This window comes from Pipistrellus hanaki (genome assembly GCF_964339955.1).
Source record: "Pipistrellus hanaki genome assembly, chromosome: 16".
NCBI lineage: Eukaryota > Metazoa > Chordata > Mammalia > Chiroptera > Vespertilionidae > Pipistrellus > Pipistrellus hanaki.
The window spans coordinates 47,612,191-47,633,807 of NC_140518.1; the positions used below are offsets into that span (position 1 = coordinate 47,612,191).

At 52.9% G+C, this 21,617-nt stretch overlaps 1 protein-coding gene across 1 annotated transcript in view; it reads right to left on the reverse strand.

Annotated features, from left to right (window-relative positions):
• The window catches only part of USP22 (ubiquitin specific peptidase 22), a 41,919-nt gene extending 20,660 nt beyond the window's left edge, over positions 1 to 21,259 (reverse strand). The window contains exons 1-6 of the mRNA XM_084861519.1: positions 21,180 to 21,259; positions 20,911 to 21,144; positions 15,823 to 15,955; positions 5,426 to 5,539; positions 2,171 to 2,272; positions 1,246 to 1,415 (exon numbers count right to left, since the gene is read on the reverse strand). Of these exons, the coding sequence (XP_084717645.1) occupies positions 1,246 to 1,415; positions 2,171 to 2,272; positions 5,426 to 5,539; positions 15,823 to 15,955; positions 20,911 to 21,081 (690 nt within the window). The 5' untranslated portion in view covers positions 21,082 to 21,144; positions 21,180 to 21,259. The remainder of the gene's footprint in view (positions 1 to 1,245; positions 1,416 to 2,170; positions 2,273 to 5,425; positions 5,540 to 15,822; positions 15,956 to 20,910; positions 21,145 to 21,179) is intronic.
• Between the last annotated feature and the right edge of the window lie 358 nt (positions 21,260 to 21,617).

Consider the following 21,617-nt stretch of genomic DNA (forward strand, 5'->3'; position numbering starts at 1 on the left):
GTCTGCACACTCACAACGGATTCTGCTGCTTCAAAAATGTGCCTTAAACACGAGCCTATCTGAATTCATCAACCAAAGTGCCCAGTGTAAACGCTAAACCCACACCTGAAACTGACACACCCACCATTAGTTTCTCAATTAAACCCGATTCCCGTTTGGGCCCCACCAGTTCATTCAGTGCGCACTGCAGTGGTCCCAGCAGACACTGGCCCGCTGTGGGCACGAGGGGAACGGGCTAGAAAGTCGGTGGCTCCAGCTTTGCAGGCCAGGTGGTTTTGGCAGCAACTGTCCACTGTCCCACCTCCTCTGCTGCAGCACAAAAGCAGCCGTGCCCAGGATGTGGGAGAGCCGGCACAGCAACACTGCCATCGAAGGCGATCAACAAGCAGACCAGGCCGTCTGCTGGCTCCTGTGCCCAACACCTGGAGCCCACATAGGCCCTCCCAGCAGGACACATGTACACCCTCCCAGAGGACACCTGAGCCCATGTACCTCCCAGAGGACACCTGGGCACGTGTACACCCTCCCAGAGGATACCTGGGCACATGTACACCCTCCCAGAGGATACCTGGGCACATGTACACCCTCCCAGAGGACACCTGAGCCCATGTACACCTCCCGGAGGACGCCTGGGCACATGTACACCCTCCCAGAGGACACCTGGGCCCATGTACACCCTCCCAGAGGACACCTGAGCCCATGTACACCCTCCCAGAGGACACCTGGGCACATGTACACCCTCCCAGCAGCCTGTGGGTGGGCAGCAATCCGTCTGCAGTTGGGTGGCTGAGCTGCTTCAGCTCTGAGAGGCTTTGCTGAGATTTCCAAGCTGGGTGCCGATGGTCCACCCAAGGTGCTAGGGTGGTCACCTGCCAGTGCCGGTCAGAGACAGACATGGACAGCACAGTGTGTCACCCATGATCCAACCCAGAGCAGAGGCTGGTCTGAGGGCGCTGCACTCAGAATGCCCAGCAGCAGGAGAGCTCGTGCCCCGAGACAGGCAGGGACGGGGTGCACACACTCCACACTCCTGTGGCCAGGTGGCACACGACAGAAGGGGTCAGTACTCACAGACCAACGTCAGCCTCCTCTCAGCCTCCAAGGCCCCTTCCTGCCAGGCTCCTACCTAACTACTCCTTTTGGAAAGACGGGAGCTTCCACAGCCAACGCACCGCCCTTTATCCGATCGCAGGCAACCTGCTCTTGTTTGAGGGGAAGAGAGACCATGTGGTTGCAGAAGCTCACCTCCTGGAAGAGGGAGGACATCTCGCACACCAGGCAGGAGCTGGGGCTCTGCATCTCGCAGCGGTGCCGGTCGGAGAGGAAGAAGTCGCGCAGCAGCGGCGTGTGCGTGAGCGCCTGCACGATGCAGTTCATGAAGCACGTGTTGCCCAGGTTGATGAGCCCGCGCAGCCCTGGGGGCAGACGGGGCGGTGACGGCACTGGCTGCAGGCTGACCCCGGGTACACCGCTCCTTCACATTCGCCTGGCCGCTTCCCTCTGCTCACCCATCCAGGAAGGAATTTAATATTGTCACGCCGCTTTTATATAAACTACACTGAGGAATGTTCGTCACCATCACTCCCCACCCTTGGCCCCGCTTTAGCCGTTGTTTTGACAACGTTACCCAAAGATATTCTTTTTATTTATTGATTGATTTCAGAGCGAAAGGGAGAAGGAAAGAGATAGAAACATCAATAATGAGAGAGAATCACGGATCAGTGCCTCATGCACGCCCCCTACTGGGGATCGAGTCCACAACCCAGGCATGTGCCCTTGACCGGAATCGAACCTGGGACCAGTCCACAGGCTGATGCTCCATACACTGAGCCAAACCGGCTAGGGCCCGAAGATATTCAGGCAACAGGACAAGTCAGAAGGGAGCCTAACAACAGAAAGCTTTTTGAAAAGTTCTATTTCTCCAATTGTTAGGAAACCCAGGGGAAACATTCACACGTATCACTGCACACAGCCTCAACCTGGTGAGAGCACACCTGAGCTTCCGCCCCCACGCCTGCTCCAGGAGCCGAAGAGGCGGCTGGTGAGAGGGTGGGAGAGGGAGTATTCAGGGCAGGGCAGGCTCTGTGCCAGGAAGCCATTTTCTACAACGTTAACCCTCAGCCAGGAGCCCAATGGAGTCACCGCAGGCCAGCGCCAGCACGCCACCCACCTATGGTGCAGTTGGAGGTGATCTTCCGCCGTTTGGGGTTGTGTTTCAGCAGCTCGAGCTCCCGCTTGCTTGGTTCCCATGTTGAAAATTTCTCTCCAACACCTACAGAGGAGACAGGCCGGGCGCTGTGAGCTAATCTGAAGCGAGTGTGCTCATAGGGCACATGGCTTCAAAGGTATTTCAAAGAGGGCCCATCCGCTAAGGATAAAGCCTGTTCGCTGCGACAGGCTAACACGAAAGGAGTTTCTCGGTCTGTGCTGGCAATGAGCTGCTTCCTGCACGGAAGGCAACGCCCATGACGGCCAGCCCGCGCCAATGCCAGGCCTTCCCACCGCCTCCCCGAGCAGAGCCGCAGCCAGCCCTGGGGAGTGCACAGCAGTTCAATTGAGGGATTCTCTGGCTAACGAACAAAACTGATAGAACATGGGACTTTTAAAAATATAATTTGAAAAACACAATAGTTTCCATGCTCAGATGTGCCCTTAAAAGATTTAAACCAAAGACAAAGCTGTCAATGCTAATAAGAGTCACATCTCACCTACCACAGCCCGTGTCCACTTAAGGCACTTGCTCCGTGCCCTGAACACCCTGCACAGTAACCGCGACAGGACAGCACCTTGCTGACTGAGGGCCCGGCGGCGAGGCCCGAGGAGGCCTGTGCCCTGTGGGTCAGTGCTCTGCGCAAAGACACGGCACCCTCAGTCCCAGGGGCAATGCTACTACATTTCTGAGGGGAAAAGAATAGGAAGTTGAGCCAAAACTGGTTTGGCTCAGTGGATAGAGAGTCAGCCTGCAGACTAAAAGGTCCCAGGTTCGATTCTGGTCAAGGGCATGTGCCTTCGTTGTGGGCACATCCCCAATAGGGGGTGTGCAAGAGGCAGCTGGCCGATGATTCTCTCTCATCGATGTTTCTAACTCTACCTCTTTTTCTCTGTTAAAAAAAAAAAAAAAAAAAAATCAATAAAATATATATATATTTTTAAAATAGAAAGTTGAAGTTAAAGTTGTTCTCCAGAGAAGATTTGTTAAAATAAGCAATTTTATCACACCCATGTCTATGCTTCCTTTCTCAAAAACAATGGACTGTTTGTGAAGCAGAACATGCAGGCCAGCTGGGAGCAGACGTGGCTACGCTCTCTCTGTAAACGCTGGCGGCTGCGGAGACAAGCTCACCAGCCCTGTGGGGGCGCGCTCCATCCTGTCCTAACAGCACCAGCACACGTTGGAAATGAAAACGAATAAAGGGGCCGAGACCGGTTTGGCTCAATGGATAGAGCGTCGGCTTGGGGACTGAAGGGACCCGGGTTTAATTCCGGTCAAGGGCATGTACCTTGGTTGCGGGCATATCCCGTTAGGGGTTGTGCAAGAGGCAGCTGATCGATGACTCTCTCATTGATGTTTCTAACTCTCTATCTCTCTCCCTTCCTCTCTGTACAAAATCAATAAAATATATAAAAAAAAAAAAAAAAAAAAAAAAAAAACTAATAAAGGGGGAGCAGGGTGACCAAGAAGAAGTGCCTGAACAACACATAAAACGGGGCGCTTCGCTTGGGTGTATCCCGCCTCGGTGCCCCACGAAGACGTGCGTGTGGGTGGAAGCCCGCAGACAGAGCCCACAACGGCACAGCCACGAGGCCCTGCACACAGGGTGCTGTGGAAGTGGTGGATTATGACATTTTCCATCTGGCAATCTTAATTCTGTTAACAGAGATTAAACATAACCCAAACAGTTCAGTTTTAAAAGAGATTCTATAATAATTTAATCAGAAAGCAGTCGCCCTCCTGGAGGAAGCCAGGGACCTATATTTTTGGACCACAGTTGTCTATTTTTGTTTTATTAGAATACAGACTGACATGAAATAAATATTAATTTTCCAAATTCTTAACCATTTCATAAATAAGATAACAGACATTTTATAGAATGTTGCATTAAATAAGATAAAACTATGCCGAAACCGGTTTAGCTCAATGGATAGAGCGTCGGCTTGGGGACTGAAGAGACCTGGGTTCGATTCCAGTCAAGGGCATGAACCTTGGTTGCGGACATATCCCCAGTAGGGGGTGTGCAAGAGGCAGCTGATCGATGACACTCTCTCATCGATGTTTCTAACTCTCTATCTCTCTCCCTTCCTCTCTGTACAAAATCAATAAAATATATTTTAAAAAATAAATAAATAAATAAGATAAAACTATATACATTTATTTTGCCTGGAGCAAGCTGGAGCAAAATATTTGCTGGACTGCTGTCTGAACTGTATCTAGAACGTTCTGTCCTGTGCTTGCTGCCTCGGTGAGGTGAGGAAGCAGCATGCTGGAAAGGGTGCCGCTGGGCCCAGGAGTTACGTCCCTGCCCTTGGCTGGCCCGAGTTCTCCTGGCAATAAAGCATCCTGCCACCCCACATCCTTCCGACAACGAGCCAGTTGAGTCTCAGCCTCTCGCGTCCTCGCCCCGGAGTGTGCGTCACTCCAGGGACACTGCAGGTGGCTAGGCACACGCCTCCTCTCCATCGCCCCCTTCGCACCCCCCCAGTCCACGTGCTCTTTTACTGAAGATGAGTTTAAGAGTTTTCCCGTGCCCCCCTCTGCAGTTAGAGGCCTCAACGTGTCTGTCCCGGAATGACCTCTTTAGGGCACAGCTGGTGGTGGGGGGGGGGGGGTCGTTCAGGAGCAGGAACCACCGGTTCTGGAGCATTCAGAATGCTGAGTAGGATGAGAGGCACCCACTGCCCCATCCTGGGGCCCAGGAAGGGCCTATCCCCTCCTCCGGGGACAGCCAGGCACATAATGAACATTATTGAGGCGAGACTGCTCTCTGGGATCCTGGAGAGCTAGGCAAGCTGCTCACCGGGGACCGCTGCTCTCTTGTGAAGTGTCCGCAGTCGGGAGAACTACGTGTGAGTGCACCTTGTCTCTCAAGCCCACCAGAGCCCCCAACAGCCACAGGCCCCGAGGACCAGGGCGAGGGCAGCTCTGGGAGGCGGTGAGAGCGATGGGCACCTGCCCCCCAGGGCAGCCGGGCAGCCCAGGTTGCCTCCGCGGGCTGCAGTTGTGCAGGAGGCACAGCTGTCTGTGGGGGGAGGGGAACAGGGTGTTGTCTTTCCAACAAACAGCACAACCCCAGCTGCTCCCCTAGCCCCCGCCTCTTCCACGGCCTCTTCCTGGACGGCCGGTCTTCCTCTCGGTGAGCTTCTCCCTGACCGCGTGCGGAATGCAGGCAGGGAAACGAGGGGGCAGGCAAGGCAAGGCGAGACCCACCTTGCAGTTTCCAAGCTTTCCGCTGCTCCTCCTTGGCGATGGTTTCCATGTCCTTGTCATAGATGTAGTCCTGGCACAAAAAGCAATAGATGCCTCCATACATCAGTTCTATGGCTGGAGAGACAGAGGGAGAGAGGACAAAGGTGACTGGAAACGAATCGGACACACAGTGCTTTCGACACGGGCTGTGTGCAGCATCCCGTCCCCCGCAGAGCTGTCACTGAAGGCTCCTCCCCTCAGGCAGCATGTCCCACGCAGACGATGCGGGCCTCTGCTCGGGACACCCCATCAGGCTGAGGTGCCACATTCATCGTTTTTAAAGAACCCAATAGTCAAGTATCTGAAAGAGTAACATTTAAATAAAGGGAAACTCTCATTGCGTTTTAAATAAAAATTCTTGCCTGATATTCAGTAACCATGGTCTCCTACACCTGGGATTCCCGGGCCTATTACAAACAGGAAGGCAGGAACTGTTTCCTACTCTTATTTTAAGGAGAGCAGTAAATTATTCTCTGACCAGAGCTGCCAGTTACCCACCTTGAGTGGGTCCTGTGTACTTTCTCAATCTCTGTAAAATAGGGAGACAGCTGATTTCAAATTAGTTCATTATAAAGGTAAATAAGATGAAGCTCTTTGAGCAATGGACAATTGAACTGAATGAGTATCAATTCAACAATTTAAAGGAATTATTTTGGCTTGGAGTCAACAAGCATTATCAGATTTGAGAGGCAAGAGCATGGAGGAAACAGCACAAACTTAGAGTAACGGGTAATTCAGTGCTGTGCTTGGTAGTCATGCTCTTTGACAAATTACTCCCCGCCTGTCCCGTTTGGTATCATGGATCCTCCCAGTCCTGTCTGGTCACTGGTCAGCGCATGGACACCGCGGCCGTCCCGGTGCGCAGCCACACCTCGTGACCTGCAGCTCCTCCCAGTGCGTCTCCCGCGACCACGACTCAGCTCAGAGCACTAGCAGGCCAGCCAGGTCCTCTGGAACAGGCCCTTCCAACACACCCAGCAGGACAGGAGCCCGCCTCCCCAACCAGACCCAACACACTCCCTGCACGGCACCACAGGCTAACGGCACTGTCCTGCATGGGGATACCCATGGGACAAGCTAAACAGGGAGAAGAAACATTTTCAGAAAAGCAAAGGCATTCCATGAAAAATACACCAAGCACTGGGAGCGGCCAAGCCCGGAGCAGCCGGGTCTGGTGCGGCCAGGCCCAGAGCAGCGGCTGCCAGGCTGGGAGCGGCCAGGCCCGGAGCAGCCGGGTCTGGTGCGGCCAGGCCCGGAGCAGTGGCTGCCAGGCTGGGAGCGGCCAGGCTCGGAGCAGCGGCTGCCAGGCTGGAAGCGGCCAGGCCCGGAGCAGCCGGGTCTGGTGCAGCCAGGCCCGGAGCAGTGGCTGCCAGGCTGGGAGTGGCCAGGCCTGGAGAAGCGGCTGCCAGGCTGGGAGCGGCCAGGCCTGGAGCAGCAGCTGCCAGGCTGGGAGCGGCCAGGCCCGGAGCAGCCGGGTCGGGTGCGGCCAGGCCAGGAGCAGCAGCTGCCAGGCTGGGAGCGGCCAGGCCCGGAGCAGCAGATGCCGGGCTGGGAGCGGCCAGGCCCGGAGCAGCCGGGTCTGGTGTGGCCAGGCCCAGAGCAGCAGCTGCCAGGCTGGGAGCGGCTAGGCCCAGAGCGGCCGGGACCGGAGCAACCGGGCCCAGAGCAGCCGGGTCGGGTGCGGCCAGGCCTGTAGCAGCAACAGCCAAGTCCAGAGCAACTAGGTCGGGAGCGGCAGTGACCAGACCCGGAGCAGCTGGTTGTGGAACGAACCAGAGCAACAGAGGCCAGGCCCGGAGCAGCCAGGCCCGAAACAGCTCGCTCCTCGCCTGTCCCTGCCCACGGCTGCCTCTCAGACATGGCTGGAAACTTTTGTGGGAACTTGAGGGTCTGCTGAATCAAGTGATGAAGGCTTAGATCTGGATGTGTTGAGTTATATAGTATAGCGCTGGGGTGTTGATCTGTGAGTGCCTTGGGTGGGGCCTGGATGAGGCTGGTTGACCTATTTGGAAATGTCTTTTGTGTGAAGTGTATCATTGGGCATGTGGAGGTATTATTGATATGAGAAAATGCTAAGTAACAGATTTACTATCTGAAAAGGGATTTACTATCGGGGAAAGGGAGGGAGGAAGACACTGAACATAAACTGTGCACCTATGGATGAGGACAATGTGGGATGGGGAGGGGGCAGAGGGTGGGGTGGGAACCTGGTGGAGGGGGGAAGAAATGAGGAACCTTTGTAATAATACGAACAATAAAGATTGATTTAAAAAAAAAAAAAAAAAAAGAAAGAGAAAAAGAAAAATACGCCAAGCAGACAGCCAATCACAAAACTCCCAGCCAGGAAGAGGCATGCCATTATCTGGGGTGTGTTCACATGCACTGTGCAAACTAACGTGGGGTGGGGGGTCAACAGTGGAAAGACAGCCTTCTCAACAAGCGGTGGGGGGACAACGAGGTCTCCACAGGCCAGAGTGAGGCTGGGCCTCACCCGACAAAACAGACACCAACTCACTGGACCTGGGACCTAAACACAAGAGCTAGAAGTTTATTAGCCTGAGAAGACGCAATAGCAAGTCTTCATGGATCAAAATACTGAACACCACAAGGACGAGCACCAAAGGGAGAAAGATGAACCTGACTTCACCCAAATTAAACTCTGCATCAAAGATATTACTGATCCAAGATGGCGGCGTAGGTAAACATCTAAACTGCGGCCGTTCACAACAATTTCAAACTACAACTAAAAGACAAAACGTCTATCACTCAGAACCACGGGAAAGCTGGCTGAGTGGAAGTTCTACAACTAGACGAAAAGAGAAAAGACCAATCAGGGAACAGGTGCTGAAAAACTGAGGAACAGGGGCACATGCAATACGGGCTGGTGGTGGATCCCGGCTGGCAGCGGGCATTGCTTTCTTCAACCCAGAGAGAGACAAGCTCCCGATCTCTCTGAAATCCAGTTTCTGGGGAGAAGCTGTACTGTCTGCCATCGGGTCAGAAAGTGAGAGTGGCTTGCTCGCAGAGCTGTACGCAAGAATAACTGTTTGCTGTGCTGGGTTGCAAGACGCGGGGACGTGGTTGGAGAGGCAGAGACCGCTGACTGGCAGCCATAGTTGTTTGCCACGCCCTATGAGACTCTGCCCCGCACAATCTACAAACTCACCCAAGCTCCCAGCAGTGGCTTTTGCATATGAATGGCCTTCTCTATTGCAGTTTAACCTAGCAAACTTGCAACCTGGTGCAGACAGGCTCCAAAGCCTCCAAGCTCCAAGCAGGGAGGAGAAGACTGTGGTTCTCACTGTAGCTCCTACAGGGTGACCTCAGACAGTAGTTGACCTGCACCCCATTGGAGATCCAGAAGCCAGTGTACCTAGTGATCAGTGTGAGACACCAGATTTCAACTCCTCACATCCATAAGTGAAACATTTGGGAGGCAGACTCAGTGAGCACCAAAGCCCCACTGAAACCAGGCCTGCACCATAAGCGTGTCTCCAGCGCAGCAGTTCCTCCATTATAGACACAGCGGATCCTCACAGCCAATTGACCTGGAGGACAATTCCTCCCAGCGTACCAACAGCAATCAAGGCATAACTACACCAAGACTTTGCACTCAGCCCACAAAGGGGTGTACCAAGAGCGACCACCTCAGGTGATTGGGGAAGCTGAGCTACCTGCCCCTATAGGTCACCTACCACACAAAGCCACTCCAGCAACACAGGGAGAAAACCAAAATGCGGAGACACAGAAGCATGTCACAAATGGGAGAGATGGAGGAAAGTAAACTATTGGACAACACAGAGTTCAGAACCACATTTATAAGATTACTCAAGAATCTTCTAAAAACCGTTGAGAAACTTGATGAGACCTCCAAGGAGCTTAGTAAGATCTTCAAGGACCTTAATGAGAATGCCAAAAAAATGGAAAAGGACCAGTCAGAAATTAAGCATACACTGTCTGAAATAAAGAATATTCAGAAACTCAACTGTAGATCAACGTACCCCAAGAGTCAAACCAAAGTTCTGGAATATGAGCAAGCAAAAAACACCCAACCAGAGAGGCAGAAAGAAGAATCCAAAAGTGTGAGGATAGTGTAAGGAGCCTCTGGGACAGCTTTAAGAAAACCAACATCCGGATTTTTGGGGTGCCAGAAGAAGAGAGAGAGCAGGATATTGAAGGCCTATTGAAAGAAATGACAGAAAACTTTCCCTACCTGGTGAAAGAAATAGACTTACAAGTTCAGGAAGTATACAGAACCCAAAACAAGAGGAATCCAAAGAGGAACACACCAAGACACATCATAATTAAAATGCCAAGGGCAAAAGACAAAGAGAGAATCTTACAAGCAGCAAGAGGGAAACAAATAGTTACCTACAAGGGAGTACCCATGACTCTCAGCTGATTTCTCAACAGAAACTATGCAGGCCAGAAGGGAGTGGCAAGAAATATTCAAAGTGATGAACAGCAAGAACCTACAAACAAGATTACTCTACCTAGCAAAGTTGACATTCAGAACTGAAGGTCAGATAAAGAGCTTCACAGACAAGAAAAAACTAAAGGAGTTCATCACCACCAAACCAGGATTACAGGAAATGCTGAAGGGTATTCTTTAAGAAGAGAAAGAAGAAAAAAAGGTAAAGGTAAAAAAAAAAAAAAAAAAAGAACAACAAAAAGACATAAAATACATACCTACCAACAAGTGAATCTAAAATTCAAGTGAATAAAAAAATCTTAAAAAACAGAATGGACTGGTGAACATAATAGAATCAAGGACATAGAAAGTGAGTGGACTGACAATTCTCAGGGGGAAGGGGGTCTGAGGGGTGTGGGAAGAGATTGGACAAAAATCTTACATCTATGGATGAAGACAGTGGCGGGGCGGGGGGGGGGGGGGGGTAAGGGCATGGGGTGGGGTGGGGAATCAGGTGGAGAGGAGCTATGGGAGGGGAGAAGAGGAACACCTGTAATAATCTGAACAATAAAGATTTTTTTTTTAAAGACAAAAGCCTCCTAATATTTAAATTTAAAAAGTTGGTGATAACGGGAAAATATCATGTAAGGAAAAATATCCTGCAAGTAAATTACATCTAGAAAATTTGTACTTTAGAAAATTAACTTTCATATGAAATACCCATGAAAAACATACATAGTGTCAAAACAAGCCAGAGGAAAATCATTTGGGAAAAAAGAAAAAGGATCCCAAGTCAAATTTATAGAAAATATCCCTTTATTAACTTTTGGTCAAGAATATGTATGTATATTTTCAGAAAACAACTCCAAGACCATGTGGATTCCTGCAACAGAGAGGAATTGACAGGAGTGCCCCAGCCATGAAGACAGAAGAGAATCAGTCCAGAGATGGAAGATGCTGACAACAGCTTGCCATACTAGCAGACAGGAGCTGTGCGTCACTGAAGGATGCCTAGGACCAAACCAGAGATGCTCAGACCTGCATCACCACCATTTGTCCACCAACCAGATCTGAAATACCATGGCTGACATGTACACATAAGGAACTGTTTGACATTGAAATTGGGACTCAAAAGAACTGTTGGCCAAGAAAGAAACTCACTATAGACTGATTCATTTGCCTCTCAGCATAACTATTCTGGGTTGTCTCTGTTTTGGTCCTTATAAGGGGATTCCTTGTATCTCATGACCTAACACATCTAGGGGAAACAATGAACAACATAAATTGATGAAAAGAAACAGACCCAGAGACAGATCAGCGATCAGACTGTTAAACCTTAGAGGGAAGGCCGGGGAGGGTCGGGGCAAAGGGGAGAGATCAACCAAAGGACTTGTGTGGATGCATATAAGCCTAACCAGAGGTCATGGACAATAGGGGGTGGGCATACGTGGGGAGGGGTTTGGGATGGTAATGGGGGGATGAGGACAATTATGTGATACCATAATCAATAAAGAAGTTTAAAAAAAAAATGTATACCTTGAATGTAAAACTGAATAATCACTCAGGTAGAATAAAAATGAGTTAAATAAATACAAACAAAAAAAAGAAGAAGATGATATTACTAAGAAAGGGGAGAGACAACCTACAGGATGGAAGACTATCTACAGATCATGAATATGACGGGGCTGACTAACCTGAAATCACCCTTTCTTTCCCTTGCAGGCACGTCCCAGAAAGGAAGACATATGTGCACACCGAAGCTTATAAACAATGTTATTATGACATCCTATATGATAAAGAGGCAATATGCAAATTAACCATCACTCCAACACACAAGATGGCCAGCAGGGAAGGGCAGTTGGGGGTGACTGGGCTGGCAGGCGAGGGCAGTTAGAGGCAGCCTGGCCTATTGGGGGGGGGGAGGGGGGACCCAGGCCTGCAGGAGAGGACAGTTAGGGGTGACCAGGCCAGCAGGGGAGGGCAGTCAGGGGTGACCAAACCAGCAGGGGAGGGCAGTTACGGGCAATCGGGCTGGCAGGGGAGCAGTTAGATGTTGATCAGGCTGGCAGGGGAGTGGTTAGGGGTGATCAGGCTGGCAGGCAGAAGCGGTTAGGGGTAATCAGCCAGGCAGGCAGGTGAGAGGTTGGGAGCCAGCACTCCTGGATTGTGAGAGAGATGTCCGACTGCACTTGAGGGGTCCCAGATTGGAGAGGGTGCAGGCTGGGTAGAGGGACGCACACACCCCATGCACCAATTTCATGCACCAGCCTCTAGTTGTTTATAAGAACCAATCCAAGCGCCTAGCATTGGACAAATAAACAAACTGTGGTACATCTTCACAATAGGTGTACAAAGGAATCTGCTTCAGCCATACCTTAGCTACTGTAAATTGTGCTGCTATGAACATAGGGATGCATACATTCTTTCTGATTGGTGCTTCAGGTTTCTTAGGATATCTAGAAGTCCGATACACAAAATTCACGCAAGGGGCTTGGCCCTCACAGCCTCTGCCGGTCCTCGCAGCCCCAGCTTTGTATGGAATGTAGTCCGGACGGTCATTCTACTGTTCCGTCTAATTAGCATATTAGCTCTTTATTATATATGATTCCTAAAGTGGGATCACTGGGTCAAATGACAATTCAATATTTAATTTTTTGAGGGAACTCCATATTGTGCACTAGGGTTCCCTTTTCTCCGGATCCTCGCTAGCACTTGTCATTTGTTGATGGCAGCCATTCTGACAGGTGTGAGGTGATACCTCATTGTTTTAATTTGCATCTCTCTGATCACCAGTGACTCTGAGCATTTTTTCGTATGTCCCTTGGCCACCTGCATGTCTACTTTGGAGAAGTGTCTATTTAGGTCCTTATGTATGAGTTCCTTACATATTAGGATATTAACCCTCTATCAGATGCATCATTGTCAAATACAGTCTCCCATACAGTGGGCCCTGTTCATTTGTTGATGGTTTTTGTTGTGCAGAAGCTTTTATTTTGAGGTATACCCACTTGTTTATTTTTTCCTTAGTTTCCTTAGCTCTAGATGTATTCAAAACATATTGCTATGAGAGATGTCTGAGATTTTGCTGCCCAGAAGTTTCTTCTAGGATTTTTAGACTGGCGGAGCAATCGGGGGGCCCTGCTGGCACCTGCCTTGGCTGGCCTGGCTCTGCCCGCTGCTACCAGAGGCACTTGGCAGGAAAATTGGGGGCGGCGCGAGCCCATTCACCAGCCAGCCCTGTCCCTTGATAACCCTGCAGCCTCCCTCTACGGGGCAATTGGCAAGGCGATCAGACTTTCCCCTCTGCTCCCCCCACCCCCCACCCCCCGCCTTAGCTGGTCTGGGGCCTGCAGGCTGGGGGCAGCTCCTGCATTGAATGCCTGCCCCCTGGTGGTCAGTGTGCATCATAGCACTGGTCATTCCACCGGTTGTTCTGCCATTTGATCAATTTGCATATTAGACTTTTATTATATAGGATATGGAATAACCAGGTGGTTTAGTTTCATTTTTCTGCATCTATCTATCCAATTTTCTCAAAACCTTTACTGAATAGACTACTACCTTTACCCACCCCACTGTATGTTCTTGCATCCTTTGTCAAAGATCGATCTTTTTAAAAAATATTTTAAAATCTTCATCTGTGGATATGTTTTTGTTAATTTAAGAGGACGAAGGGAGAGAGAAAGAAAAAAGAGAATGTATGTGACAGAGAAACACTGATCACTTGCCTCCCACACACCTGGATTGGGATTCAAACCCACAACCTTTTTGGTACAGGGGGGGACGTTCTAATGGAGCCACCTGGCCAGGTCTTAACTGACCATTTAGGCTCAGGTTTACTTCGGGTTCCGTTTCCATCATAACTGTAGCTACTGCCTGAGGTGGTCTGGCTCAGTGGATGGAGCACTGCCCTGTGGACCAAAGGGTCCCGAGTTTGGTACCCGTCAGGGGCATGTACCTTGGTTGCAGGCTTCTCCCCAGCCCAGGCCCTGGTCAGGGCTCATGCAGGAGGCAACCAGTTGATGCTTCTTTCACTTCAATGTTTCTTTCTGACTTTCCCTCTCTCACCCACTCTCCTTAAAAATCAATGGAGCCCTAGCTGGCTTTGGCTTAGTGAATAGAACATCAGCCTCCGGACTGAAGGGTCCCAGGTTCAATTCCAAACAAGGGCACACGCCAGGGTTGTGGGCTAGATCCCTAGTAGGGTTTGCATAAGGCCGCCAATCAATGATTTTCTATCAACATTGCTGTTTCCCCCCCTCCCCCATCCCTCTCCCTTCTTCCCTGAAATCAATAAAAATATATTTTAAAAAAAGGAAAAATATCCTCAGGTGAGGATTAACAACAAAATTTCAGTAATTGTATCTACTGAAAACAGCAAGATATTGAGGTTACAGCTTCCCTGTGCTCACAATAAAACAACTGGCTCATGAACACATCATATAAGATAGAGGTCTGTACTGTTTAACCTCACTCTGCTTCCTAAGAAAAAACTTTTAGGAAAAATCAGGCATGCTTTACCTTCTCTGTACACCGCTTACAGGAGCTTTAAGGGACACGCATCAGCACAGTGACTCTGCAATCTGTGAAATACCTTTTTCAATTAGAGCGACATGAAGCACTTTGTGGCACATTCTCTGGCTTATACCTTTGGAAGTGATTTTTTTTCTTTCTTTCTTTTTTAAAGATATATTTTATTGATTTTTTACAGAGAGGAAGGGAGAGAGATAGAGAGCTAGAAACATGGATGAGAGAGAATCATCCATCAACTGCCTCTTGCACACCCCCTACTGGGGATGTGCCAGCAACCAAGGTACATGCCCTTGCCCTGGAATTGAACCTGGGACCCTTCAGTCCGCAGGTTGACGCTCTATCCCACATGTGTCAAACACACGGCCCGCGGGCCAAATCCAGCCCGCCAGGCCTTGCAATGTGGCCCGCACCGCGCTGTCATCACTGCACTCCGCTGTCAGTTTGTGACATTGTCAGTTTATGACTGTTCAGTAAACCATTCGGCCCGCGATTTAGGCTGGATTTTAGATTTTGGCCCCTTCTCTGATTGAGTTCGACACCCCTACTATCCACTGAGCCAAACCGGTTTCGGCTGGAAGTGATTTTCTTAAGGATACAGTGACAATCTCACAAATTTAACAGAAACACTATTGTGAAGGAGACAAATGTTTAACAACTACCCTAAGAAAATAAAACCTTGCTTTAAGTGAAGTTCCAGACATGAGAGTTCTATCTGCCAGTACGAAAGGGAGCCAGCCATATCCTGATGCCACTCAGTGCTGTCAGCATGTCAGTGAACGAGTGTTACTCACAACAATAAAATCCATTACTGAAAGCAAAACAGCGCCCATGTACACAGCTCCTGTTAACACCAGTAACCTAATACTGCATTTAAGATCTTTCTTTTGAACATTTGCCTAACCTAAATCCTAACCATGTTTTTCAGAAGGCAAGTTGAGGCTCTAATAATCCATCAAAGAAAATTAGCAGGATATAAGGGGTAAGCCATCATAATTTATCATTTAAAATTACATCACCGTCGGCCATCATTTCTCAGCGGTTGAAAGTCGACCTATGAACCAGGAGGTCACGGTTTGATTCCCAGTCAGGGCACATGCCCAGGTTGTGGGCTTGATCCCCAGTGTAGGGTGTGCAGGAGGCAGCAGATTGATGATTCTCTCTCATGACTGATGTTTCTATCTCTCTCTCCCTCCCCCTTCTTCTCTGAAATTAATAAAAAATATTCTTTTAAAAAGATTACACCACCAACTTAAACGCCACAGGCAAGCTGGGTAAATGACCTGTTTGGGTTCCCTTTGTCTTTCGTTTCCCCTGTGAAGTTTCAGAAGAAATGGACTTCAGGACTGTGGAACTGCAAATCTAAATCCAGACAGCAGAGGGCGGTAACTCCCCAACGCCGTCAAGGTGGCCTTACCCAGGTTGTGCCGTTTGGACTTCGCGTGTTCGTGAATGTGCTTCTTTGTGAAACAGCCGAAGAAGACACAGTGGAGGCAGGAGTGCAGCCTGCTCAGGTGGACACCACAGACGTGGCAGACGCAGGACTTGGCCTGGAACAGAGAAGAGAATGAAAACCAGCACTGCGAGCAAGGGGGTCCATCCATCCACAGGGGCACAGTGTGGGCAGGAGGGAAAGCAGGGACTTTCCTCAGAGTGTAATTTTGTGAACGGATCACTCTGTTTATCGTCTCAATGGCCTCCAGACCCCTAGAGGCACCTCCTTCATTTAGCTCAACACTAGCTCCATCGTTAATCAGCTGAACAATAACCCACACCCTTCAGACCAACTTCAACACTAGCTCCATCGTTAATCAGCTGAACAATAACCCACACCCTTCAGACCAACTTCAACACTAGCTCCATGTCAGAGCACGTCCACAGTTCACCCAAACCTGCGAGCTCCTTAGATGTGCACCACATTCGGTTTTAGAAGCAAAGTCTGCATTCTGTCCCCACCAGCCGCCAGGCCCGGCCTCAGCCCCAGCTCCTAGCCCCACAGCAGGCTAGCAACTCACGGCCTACCTGCCTGGGTCTGGGTAGCATTTTAAATTTGATAACCCCCAACCGCAGCAAATTTAGAAGCAAAAAATAGACAGAAAGGGACATGATCCAAAGCAATATACAAAAACAGGAAAAAGGAAGTTTTTTTTTGCCAAGAATTAGACCACAGAAACATAAAACTTTAGTCACAGCAATCATAAGCCCAATGGACAATAACTCACACAGTAACTCAAAAACCAAGCTCAGTTTTCTAGCACAATATGGCAATCACACTTGTTTTAAATACAAGAGGCCCAGCGCACAAAATCGTGCACGAGTAGGGTTCCTAGGCCTAGCCTGCGATCAGGGCCATGACCGCTGCCCTGAGACACACCATGACACTGCCACCACCCCATGATGCCCGCGCTGCTCTCTCCGCACTCTGCAATGCACACCGTGCCCTGGCCGCCCGCTCTGCGAGCTCACCGCCCACGTCGCTCCACAGGCTCTCCGCACGAACACTCCGCGCCGCGCTCGCAGCGGGCGTGCAGGAGGCAGCCGGTCAATGATTCTCTCTCATCGCTGATGTTTCTCGCTCTCTCTCCCATCTCCCATTCTCTCTGAAATCAATAAAACGTTTTAAAACAAATACTGAAAGGGCCTCTGAAAATAACAGCCGGCAACACCAACATTACCTGCTGCTTGCTGACTGCTCACTAGACACTGGGCTGTTGTTCTCCTTCAATCCGCACACTCGCCCATGAGGTGGGCTGGCAGCCCTTCTGACATGGAGGAAACAGTGTAAATGCTGTGGCAGGAAAGCCAGGAGAGGCACAGCTGGAAGGTGGACCAGGGCCTGCCTGATCCTAGGAGCCCACTCGCCCTCGCAGCCGCAGACTGTCCCTTCTAAGCTTCCCTCTGCACACACAAGGCCAAGCAAGGGCCCAGCCCAGAAGGGACAGGCAGAGCACTCGTGCATGTGGCGTGCAGGCCTGCGCACCAGTCTGCAACCTTTGCTTCCATAAGACAGGAACCGTGGAAAACTGTCCTAAGAGAGCTGCACAGGGGTGTTGAGGAGTTGGCGGGAGACGGCCCCGAGCTGAACCACTGGTCAGAGCGAGCTGTGAGCACTCTAGGACCACAGCACAGATGCTCCTTTACATCCATGCTCAGGCTTTAGGCTTGGGAAGGGGTCAAGCCTGCAATTGGAGGGAAGGGGGTAAAAAAATCAATGGAAATATATCCTCAGGTGAAGATAAAAATAAAGAAATGTCATATCCTATGAAAGACACATCTTGAAAACGCCTAAAGAAAGTGTCATTTTTTCTTGGTGAAGGGACTGGAGTCCGTGTTGATGAAAACACCTTGGCGGCTGTGGTGACTGGCAGTGGCTGCAGCAGGGGGTGATGGGGCTGTGCCTTCCCCTGATCAGTCTCCCCACAAAGGGAGATCAGACTGCAGCTTAGGTCTGCTCTCAATGGGAGTGGGCCTAAGCCATCAGTAGGACATCCCCTGAGGGCTCCCAGTATGTGAGAGGGGGCAGGCTGGGCTGAGGACCCCTCCCCAGTGCAGCCCCTAGTCCTATAAAACAAAGAGCTATTATAGTATGCTAATGGTCATGACGCCCTCACACCATAACAAGCCCTCACACCATAACAACCGTTCAGCAGGAGGTTGGGTGCATAGCCGGAGGCACCTGGAGGAGGCGGGACCATCCTGTGGCAGGGAGGGCCCCCTCACCAGTCCTTCGCCACTCACCACTCCACTCAGAGCGCTCGGCCACCCGCCCGCCCGCCGGGGGAAGGAGTGCAGCGCACGCGCCACCAGGAAGCAGCACTCGAAACTCTGTAGCAGGCACGAAGCTTTCACGCTCTCCTCCAGTGCCCTGAGGGGCGGAGCCACAGAGTTGCTCTGGACACTGGGTGGAAGCGGGAAGGCACCTGGGGGAGGCGGGACCAGCCCGAGGAGCCTTGTGGGACTGAGGGCGGGGCTTGAAATGGCCAGAGAAGATGGGAGGGGTTGGGGGTGGTGCACTCAAACTCTGGGTGGAAAAGTTAGGTTGAAAGGAAGGGCAGCAGGCGGGTGGGCGGGGCTGCGGGCAGGTGGGCAGGGCCTCTAGTACAAAAAAACAGATGTAATGTACCTGGGTACATAAATAAAAATAAAAAAATAAAAGAACTGGTTTCGGCCAGTCGATTTTTTCCCCAAAGGCATACAATTCCATTAGCAAGAATTTCATCATCTCTGATTTTAGGTATCCTAAAAGGTAATGCTTCCCAATACCATTACTGATAAAAGAAAAATTAAGGTAAACATGCCCTTCAAGTCAGTGAATCTGTTAAGTTTTCCCATTATAAAGCATGCCCCTTCTTATGAGCTGCACATCAGGGGTGCTCATTTAGCTACTAGAGGCCTGGCGCACGGATCTGTGCACTGGTGGGGCTGTGTGGCCTGCGGGGATTTGCCCGCTGTGGGAGCGCCCTCATCCTGGTCGGCCAAGCGGCTGTGGACCTGCCCTGAGCGGCTGCTCCTGCTGTGGGAGTGCTGCTCACCCCAGCCAGCCAAGTGGCACTCCCCTATTTAATCTATATATGTATTAGATAGATAGATGGCCTGTAATTCCATTGAAGACTCAGTACAACTTCTTTTTGCCACCTTCTTTGACCACCGAGCTGAGGTGAAGGACATAGAAAGCTGTGTAAGCCATCAGAGAGGATGTGAGTAAAACCTGCCATCAATGCTAACTAAGGGGCCTGAAATAGATGACTGGGGAGCAGCGGACAAGCTGCAGAGTCCGCCCTGGAGGTGGAGAACCAATTAACCAAGCTACGGCTAGACCTGAGGACCCGCAAACACTATGTCTTATGCTTCCTGGGAAACACCGTGGGAAACACCGGGAGGGACAGAGTAACACAGACCCCCTGCACCGCCAGCCAGGACCTGGTAAGGAATTAGGAAGTGAGGCCCGGGAGGAGGAGACCCCCTGGAAAGCCTGCGGAAGTGCTAGGTAAATAGACCCAACACCGGAAGGCCACAGAGCGTCTTCCCATTGAGGTAGGTCCCCAACCAGCTCCTTAAGAATCTGATCTTCTCTACTTGACAAGACTGATCTCCTTCATTTGTGATTTAAAAGTTAATTTTAAAACATGCCACTGAAGGTGGTAAACGCCCAACACCCAACCTCAAACTGTAAACTTGAACAACCGCATTTCACTGTAAAATCCAAGGCTTATTCAGATGAAAAATACGGGTATTTCCTGGTTTCCAAATGATTAAGCCAAATCACTCGGATGAAATGTGTACCTAAAAATAATACAGCACTACACACTCTTTCCTCCGTGTCTACGGAGGTGGTTCATTTCTCTGGTCGAAGAAGGCACCCTGGTCCCACCTGCCCCCAGCCTCACCGGTCTGTCCAATCCGCTCCCGCTCCCCGCTCCCGCTGCAAGGGCTTCTCTGCGGCTCCCTAGAACCGGTCCGCGAGGACTGCAGCGCCTCCCCTCCCACACGCCCGGACCCGGTTCTGGCCCCGAGCCTGCCGCGCGGCGCCCCGAGGGCCTCAGCCCCGCACAGGAGCGCCCCCCGGGGCGGGCGCAGCCGGGCCCTCCCCAGGCCGCCGCGGCCCTCCAGGCCCATCGACTACGTTGGTGTCTTCCTCTCCGGGCACCCACCCCGAACCCGCCTCCTCCGGCCGGGACGGAGGAGACCGGCCTCCTCGCACTAGACGGCCAACCGGGAAGGGAAAACGCCCCCCCAGGCCCGCCCTCGTCCGCCCCAAAGGCCCTGTCCGCCCCCTCCCAACACCCCGCGCCGGAGGCGGAGGGAGACCGGGGGCTGGGGCGACGGGGAGGGAGGGGCGGAGTGGGGGAGGGGCGAGGCGGGGGCGGCGGGGAGGGGGAAGGAGCGGTGGGGGAGGGGGCGGGAGGGAGAGGCTGAGTGGGGGGGCGAGGCGGGGGCGGCGGGGGAGGGGGAAGGGGTGGTGGGGGAGGGGCGGGGAGGGAGGGGCGGAGTGGGGGAGGGGCGAGGCGGCGGGGGAGGGGGAAGGGGCGGTGGGGGAGGGGGCGGGAGGGAGAGGCGGAGTGGGGGAGTGGCGAGGCGGGGGCGGCGGGGGAGGGGGAAGGGGTGGTGGGGGAGGGGCGGGGAGGGAGGGGCGGAGTGGGGGAGGGGCGGAGTGGGGGAGGGGCGAGGCGGCGGGAGAGGGGGAAGGGGCGGTGGGGGAGGGGCGGGGAGGGAGGGGCGGAGTGGGGGAGAGGCGGAATGGGGGGGGCGAGGCGGGGGCGGCGGGAGAGGGGGAAGGGGCGGTGGGGGAGGGGCGGCGAGGGAGCGGCCAGGGAGGAAGAGATGGAGTGGAGAAGGGGGAGGGGAAAGGGGTGGCGAGGGAGGGGAGGAGGGTCAAGACGGGAGCCAGGGAGGAGGCGCCGGGGGCGGCGGAGGGGAAAGGAGGGGCGGCGGGGGAGGGGGAGGGACCCCGGCGCGCGCGCCCCGAGGGTCCGCGGAGCCAGGCCGGCCGGGCGGCGGGGTTCACCTTGCGCCGGCGGGCCTCGGCCGTGCCGCCCCACACGAAGCACTGGTAGATGGCGCGCAGGTTCTGCTTCCAGTTGTCCACCTTGAAGCTGCTCAGGTGCGTGCAGCCCGGCGGCGCCACCGCCAGCTCCGCGTCCATGGCCTCGCTCTCGGGCTCGGGCCGGGACACCATCGGGGGCAAGGCCCGGCCGCGCGCGGGGGGCGGCGACGGGGGCGAGGACGACGCCAGCGCGGCGGGGGCGGCCCGGCCGGCGGCGGGACGGGCGCGGGGCGCGGACAAAGACGGACTGGAGGCGCGGGGGGGCGCGAGGCCACGGCGCCTCCACGCAGGTCGCCGCCTGGTCCCCCGCTCCGGGCCGCGCGGCGGAGGCTGGGAGCCAGAGGCACCGCCCCGCGCCGCGCCATTGGTCGCCCGCTGGCCTTCGTCACCAGCGGCGGCGGTGGTTGGTTGCCAGCGTCGTCCGTCTGGCTCGGGACCGCCTCCCGCTTCCGGTCTCCAGCCGTGAAAAGGCGAGGAGGGTGGCGCTGGGCCCCGGATCCGGTTCGCCCCGGCCGAGCTCTGCGGCAAAGGGGCGGGGCGACGAGCCGAGCCGCAGGCCCGGGCACGGCCCCCCTGCCGGCCCCTGGGCCCCCGACTCCGCACCGTCCGCCGGCGCTCAGTGGCCCTCCGTGTCGGAGGGTCCCGGGCCCGCGCCGCCTCCGCGGTGG